Genomic DNA, 7,789 nt, shown 5'->3' with positions numbered 1-7,789 from the left:
TTTATATAGAAGTCAAAGTGTGTTGATATGAAGGCATAAACCATTCTTTCAGCATCTTTCAAAGTAAAGTAAACTCTAAGCTGTGTAATGACTGAGTCAAATGAATTATTTAAGTTTCGTTGCTTTGTTTATTAAAAATGTCATGGTGTATCATGGTTCTGAAAACTTTTCGTTTAGTGCCAGCATTTGAGTATGTCGATCCCTTCAGAAAAATAAATGGAATCAATTCTAATTTGTCAGTTTCCTTTGGCACGTTCTTGGCTAATTAAAGAAAAATAAATAAAACTGATTTGTGATCTTATGTAGGGTTTGAATGGAAGTGTGTTTTGTTGCTGAATGTAGCATGTATCCCCTCATTTAACAAGATAAATTAGAAAGTCTAATGTGTTTAGAAGATTTAAAGCATTTGATTTTCAGTACGTGTATCAGTTTATACACCTGTTTTATGCTATAAATCCAAACAAGAGAACGCAAAAAAAAAAAAAAAATACCCCACACTGAGCTTTGCATGGGTCAGTAGCCTACGGCACATTTGATTTATTTGTATATGAAGTGTGTTCTGATCCCTGTTCAGACGTGTTCACTGTCCCTCACACGCATCCCACTTGTTCCATGAGCAAGGGTAATGTTTGTTTTGTGACCTTGTCCCAACATAAACTTAGATTTAAGCGTGTATATTGCAGTATTTGCTTGGAGACTAGAGACCTCATTTTCATGTTCTAAATGCTTCAAAATCCAAACAGGAAAAGCATTAAATTACGTTGTTATCTTTAGTAAGAACCACAGCATTTCTTGACTCTCTGCTGGATTAAGATCCGTTCTGCTTGTTTAATTGTTTGTACTTTTTTCTATCCTAACTGAATTTTGGGGATCATTTTAGTCACAGGCTTTAGTATTCATATCTAAAGATTAGCTGTAGCCTACATTTAAAACCAGTAGTATATATTTTTTTTCCTTCAAAAAACAATCCTTACACAACTCTACACAATTGCATTCTAACTGGAAAGGCTTTCAAATGAAATCCCAGCCTACCACGCGTGCAATTTCTAAGCTTTTAGTTCCATCTCTATTATTACTTGTGTTTTAGTACTACGCTTCTTTCTTCCTTAAGTACAGTCTTGCAGCTTTCCCCTGACTAGTTTATGTAATGTAATGACCTGTAATGTTATTAAACAATTTAGTCCTGAATGTGACCCGTCAGGTGAATGACCGTATGTGTGTTGTGTGTTTTGATCACTGCTCTGTGAGGAGAAAAGCTCAGAGCTCGGGACAGAGCAGGACAGTAGCGTGCTTCCTCGAGTTGACATCAAGGTGACGGAGTGACATTTTTTTGGTGTAATGATGGCCGCTGTAACACGATGCGTTGTCAAGAGGTTTCTCACGAACAGCGGGAGCAGGATGATCATGCCGCAGTACACAGCAGCGCGGAACAGCGGCAGCGCCTCAGGTGCGTGTGTGCGCGTGCGAGCGAGCGCGTGCGAGCGCGTGCGCCCTGAACTATCCCGGTTTTCTTTTATTCAGACTTTTCAATTGTGAGCCTTTTGTTCGATTTTTTATTTTAATTTTATTCTATAACAAATGTAAATTTTTACATTTGAATTTTAGTTTTACACGAGTAAATGCTCACAATTCAAACCATATCAGATAAACAATCAGTAAAATTATAATATATTAAATATATTACCTCAATCTAACATCCTGTTTCAGATATAATTATTATGGGATGGCCCATAGTTTAGGTTGTGTTTAGGTGAAATTTGGATTTTTATAATTGTTTCTTAATTTCAGGCCAGTGAGCGTCTAAATCCACACCAAATCACAGTTCAGGAAACAAAACAATACTTTTTCATTGCCATTTATTGAAAACATTTTATATTTCATATACAGGTTAATAGTCTTCATGAAACCCCACCACATATGGGTTTATGTGATTATGTCGAAAAACACATGAACAGTATCACATTTGTAAACATTAAACATTTTTTGCTAGAAGATTTATATTGAATTAGACGCGTTGATTAATATTTTGAACTTTCAATCAGCAACCAGTTTTTACTTCCGTGTTCTTCTGTGATATTTCACGGTGTGTAATAGTCAGTAATATGAAGAAACAAGTGAACAATGTTAGCCAGTGTTAGTGCGATGAAAACATACATAGGAACCATACATGTAGGAAGTGTTATTATTGTTATTTAAAGTCAGACACGATTTGAAACACAGAAGGTGTTATGAGTATGTAAAGCTAGGGCCTCAAGCCAAAGCTGGCATTTGGTGACCATTTATTTGGGCTTCCATGCCATATATGAGTACCCACACTCATTCACTCACTCACAATCAGGCGTTTGACTCTCAAAGTTTTGTTTTTTTTGCACTAAATGTCACACCCATGCATTATATGTTGTATCTCCGTTTGATTTTGTGTTGTTTTTGTAAAAATATGCTGTCTCGTAGAGCACCTCATGGTCATGGGGGAAAATTGTTTCATTTTACTGTGTACCGTACTGTAAACAGATGGAATAACAATAAAAGCCGAATTACCCACTTATGAAAAAGAAATAAATGGGAAAGGAGGTCTTTAATTAAATGTTAATGAATAGCTATACTAGGCATTGAACTATTGTGCATAATATTGGTATAATGCAACATATATTCTTGGCCCACTGACCTTAGTAAAGGTTGATATTTGGCCCTTCATAGGAAATTGATTGAATTTGGCACCTTTGGTGTAGACTTTATCCAAGCAGGACACACACGATCGACACAACCAACATTTTAACTCAAGAGTACTGTGTTCAGTCTTTCAGTATTCTGTGAGCCTTCTCTCTGGCAGTGCTCTTACGTGGTTTCTAGATTAAATTATTAGTAAAACTTTTTTTTTCACGTGCACTCTTACAGGAATTTCCTTTTTTATATTCTGTACAACTGAGCTGTGAGAAATATAAAATTAAATCCAAGATCAGTGCCAGGAATGGATAAATATTGCTTTTTAAAAATATTTTTTAGATACAATATTCTTAGATACTATTAACAAAAAAAGTCCCCCATATATATATATATATATATATATATATATATATATATATATATATATATATATATATATATATACACACACACACACACACACACATACTAATCTACACCAAATATCTATTCATCCTCAACATCCAAAACTATCATTTTAAAACCAATATCAGCACAATATCCTGTGAGTTTGTCTGTGTCCCCTCTAATGTGATCATGACATTATGATTTACTTTACAGATAATATCCACCTCACATTTTCAAGAAAGTACTCTTTGGTCAAGTGTGTATGCATAGTAATGTAAAAGTAGGAAAACCAAAGTAGAAATTACTTTATATATGTTTGAGTAGCAGGTAAATTCCTTTAGTGAGGCAAATCTGTAGTAATAATAAATGTGCTGAAAAGAAAATGTTTTTTCTTTGAGATAAGGGAGTAAGTAGGTTTTGGACTATTAGATAAAGGTTTTTATTGTGTTACGATTAAGGGATGATTCACACCCCGAATTGCTGACAGGAAATTAAAATCAAGCAGAGGTAATTAAGGCTCAATGTATTGTAAGTGTATACTAAGACATTTATAATTTGGATAAATAATTTCTCCTTTATTTGTTCCTTTTAGTGTCTATGGACAGTGGATATTATGCAATATACTGTATGCATACCTAAACCTGCAATAGGATTAAACACATGAAACCTTTATACAGACATTCCTGGAGTGAAAGAGCGCACTTTGGTTGCCATCAAGCCGGATGGAGTTCAGAGGCGTCTGATTGGTCAGATCATTAAACGCTTTGAGCAGCGAGGGTTCCGCTTGGTAGGTCTGAAGATGGTGCAGGTGAGTGTTTGCTTTTGCTGTGTTTCATGTGCATAGACACACACACACACACACACACACACACACACACACACACACACACACACACTGTGGTTCTGAGTTACAAAAAGTGCTGGCAAAGACATTTACTTCATTACATTGATTTAGATAAAATGTTTGATTAAATTGTGTATATGTAAATTGTGTGTATGTATTTTCCTTCATTTAGGGATACCTTTTAACCCTAAATGTAGAATGTGTGTAAAAGACAAAAATGCTTTTTCATTTTATTTTTTCTCCTTCGGTCGAGGGCACATGAATAATAATTTATCAAAAACTATAAATCTACAATAGAAAACAAGTATTACTTTTGGTCATAAGCATCATCTACATAATTTGAGGTAACTATCACTTCATGAATACATTTGATTATATATGTTTTTAGGTATCTGAAGAACTACTGTCCCAGCACTATGTGGCTCTTCGTAAGAAACCATTCTACCCCAGTGTACTGCAGTATATGACTTCAGGGCCTGTGGTGGCAATGGTAAGGATCTATAAAAAAATAAAAGACTTGCCAGCAATGGCTAAAAAAAACATTTATCTTTGAGATAATAATCTATCTTTTGTGCTGATTATTTAAGCAGTTTCACAAATACATGCAGATTCACAAAAATACAATATCTACAATATCTTCATTTGTGATAATTGAAGATGCATTACTAAGATACAGACATTACATGAAGACATTTGTGTAAGTGCAAGTGTAAAAATTGCCATCCAATTGCAACCTACTGAACAGGTGTTCATTTATTAATTCATAGCACTTTTGTAGGGCGTCTGCTAAATTCTGTAAAAAACAAAACAAAAAAAACCTAGGTCCTGTTAACAATAATCATAGTTTAAAAATTATTCAGAAATACTTATTATAGACTTGGAAACAAGAAACAACTTAAGAATCATTCCTTTATCCTTTATATCCATGACAAGAATAGGAAACAACACTTTAAGGCACTTCTCTTAAAAAAACAAAACATGAAATAGTTGGACAGTGGTTGCATTTCAGTGCAGTAGTGCATCATAAAACACTTAGGGAATCATATTCACTCTGCCATGATGTCAGAATTATGTGTAAAATCCATCTCCCTCTTTATCTGGAGTAAATAATTTTTCTTATACAGTAGCTAAATAAATATTTCTTTGTCTAAAGCTCTAATAAAATATATAATCAACATTGATATTCAGCTCATATGGAAAATGTCAGCACATTGTTGTTTTTCATCAGTTTGACAAATTTGGCATTTTTAAATATACAATTTTTTAATATTTTATCTGCTGCATTGGTTAACTTTAATAAACTATGTGTAAATTTATTAATTAACACATTAGCTCAGTTGAAAACATCTCTGGTCTCCACAAGAATATATTTGCAATTGCCTTTTAACACTCATTTTTTATCAATTTTACAAGTTATATCACATACAAGTGTTAAACATGAAGTTTTTATACTAGTCTTTGCTGGTCCTCAGTAACCACCTCATCCTGGTTCTGGAGCCCATTCTGTAAAGGCTTGCCTGGCAGCAATACACACTACACACATTTACACATTTAGTCACACACATTAGCAATGCAACCGGTGCATTTTTCAACTGTTTTTGGAAAGCGGGTAAAAACCAGAGAACCTGGAGGAAACCTAAAATTGCTTAATTGCTCAGGATTAAACTGGGTCCACTGCATTTGGTCATTGTGAGTTTATTCTCACTTAACTATTAAGTAAGTATTGATTAAATGATGGTGTTGGTAATTTGCCTTATTTGTTTTAATTTAAAAACAACAATTAAGTGTTAGTCGGTCTATTAAAGATGCTAACGTGCTAAAATATTTACTTAAGGAAACCTTAATCAAAATTGTTACAAAAAGGTTGACATGAACTTCTAACAACCAACTAGGTAATGCAGAAGGAAAGCTAGATTCAACTAACTTCTACTGATATTAGTATATGATTTTTAACATGGTTTCAGTGACAAAAAGAGCAAGACTGAATGGGCTAAATAAAGAAAATAAAACATTCTACTGTCTTCACGCCTTCATGTTTCATAGGTTTGGGAGGGCCACAATGTAATCAAGTCCACACGAATGCTAGTGGGAGACACAAACCCAGCTGAAGCTGCACCTGGAACCCTGAGAGGAGACTTTAGCATTCATGTTAGCAGGTAGATATACACATTCCATATCACTGATAATAACGTAACATTTGCAAGATTTTCAATGTACAGTAATCCCTCGCTTTACCACGGTTCGAATCTCGTGTCCCTGGTTTATCACGGGACTGCATTTGCCACATGATTAATTTGTTTGGCTGATTTTCCTGGTCTCTATCTTATAGACTCTATCTATAAACTTATAGGGAATTGTTTTTATGGAGTTTTATGATTAATAATGAAATATATATTTATAAAAATATAATTATTTATTATAAAACAAAGTAAAATGTTAATACAGTAAAGTACTGTATATATAAAAAAGCATTTTTGGGGTGGAATCCGTTTATTCGTTGATTCGGGCGGTTTTGGAACGTAACCACCACGATAAACGGGGGATTACTGTTTTTAATTTTAAAGGACAGATTATTATTAACACCCTTTTGGTCTTTGGCTTTCTTTTGTTTCGTTTTAGAAATGTTGTGCATGCCTCTGATTCACCTGAAGTGGCACAAAAAGAGATCTCTCTTTGGTTTCATCGCTCTGAGCTGATTGACTGGGTGTGTTGTGATTTTGGCAACATCTACCATCCATGAGTGTGTTGTGTGCATTAGTTCTTTTTTTTTAAAGTTTTTTTCAAAGATATCAACACTATATGTGTTTTAATAATCATATTTAGGAAATGGTCATATATATATATATATATATATATATGGTTTAGCCAAATGAAAAAAAGATTTAAATACTCAAATATCTGAATGACTATTTTTTCCAATCATCTGATTTTTAATAAATCTGTAATTTTGTAAATTTTGTGCAGGAACAACCCTGTACTGCTAATCCTAAGAAACAAATGTAGATTACTGTAATACCTGCTATAAATGATTATGCTTTTGTAATAAATATATTTAATACTCTGTCCATTACATTTGGCTCAAATATCCATTTCATGACACAGTGCACAGTGTTTACAAAAGATTAATGTCCAAATGAGCTTCTGGCTTTGCTGTAGCCTTTGCAGTGTCCATATTTTGAGATTAAACATGCAGAGAGTCACAGAGAAATAAAAGCAATTGTAAAATAGAGTAAGCTATGCAAGAGTGACCATTTGTTTACATTTATTGTTTATGATCTTTTGGGGTGTTAATACTTTCGGATAGAAAATATTTTTCAGAAGTACCTCCTCAGAGAATTGGCTAATTAAATTGAATTACTTTATTTATTTACAAATAATGTAGTCATGTGTGTTGTCTGGTTGACATGGAGAACCATGGAAATGGATAGCTACAGTTGCTTATGGCTACAATTACCACTGCATTTAAGTGTCCATCAGTGAACAATTCATAAACTCAACAGCATATTATATAACTATAGTATAACAGTGTAACTACAGTATCTTACAAAAGTGAGTAAACCCCTTACATTTCAGCAACCAATAAAGTCTAATCCTCTCAAGGGACGATATTATAGAAATGAAACTTGGATATATTTTAGTCAATGTGCAGCTTGTATAGCAGTACAGATTTACTGTCCTCCAAAAATAACAACATACAGCCATTACTAAACATGCTAAAACTGTACAAAGTGTCAATATTTTGTTTGAGTACCATTGTTATATGCCACTGCCTTAATCCTCCTGGGCATGGAATCCACCAGAGCTGCACAGGTTGTTGCTGGGATCCTCTTCCTCTTTTCCATAATGACATCACAGAGCTACAGGATGTTAGATACATCATGCTTCTCTACCTTC

At 33.8% G+C, this 7,789-nt stretch overlaps 1 protein-coding gene across 1 annotated transcript; it reads left to right on the top strand.

Annotated features, from left to right (window-relative positions):
• The first annotated feature begins 1,197 nt into the window (after positions 1 to 1,197).
• Positions 1,198 to 6,965, top strand: nme4 (NME/NM23 nucleoside diphosphate kinase 4). Its single transcript, XM_046865537.1, has 5 exons — positions 1,198 to 1,447; positions 3,729 to 3,859; positions 4,284 to 4,385; positions 5,939 to 6,051; positions 6,515 to 6,965. Exons 1-5 carry the CDS (start codon positions 1,339 to 1,341, stop codon positions 6,633 to 6,635), a joined length of 576 nt encoding a protein of 191 aa, XP_046721493.1. The 5' UTR covers positions 1,198 to 1,338; the 3' UTR covers positions 6,636 to 6,965.
• Positions 6,966 to 7,789: the final 824 nt, after the last annotated feature.

Source organism: Silurus meridionalis, chromosome 14 (assembly GCF_014805685.1).
Source record: "Silurus meridionalis isolate SWU-2019-XX chromosome 14, ASM1480568v1, whole genome shotgun sequence".
NCBI classification, from domain to species: domain Eukaryota; kingdom Metazoa; phylum Chordata; class Actinopteri; order Siluriformes; family Siluridae; genus Silurus; species Silurus meridionalis.
This window is presented reverse-complemented; position numbering and strand designations above follow the sequence as displayed.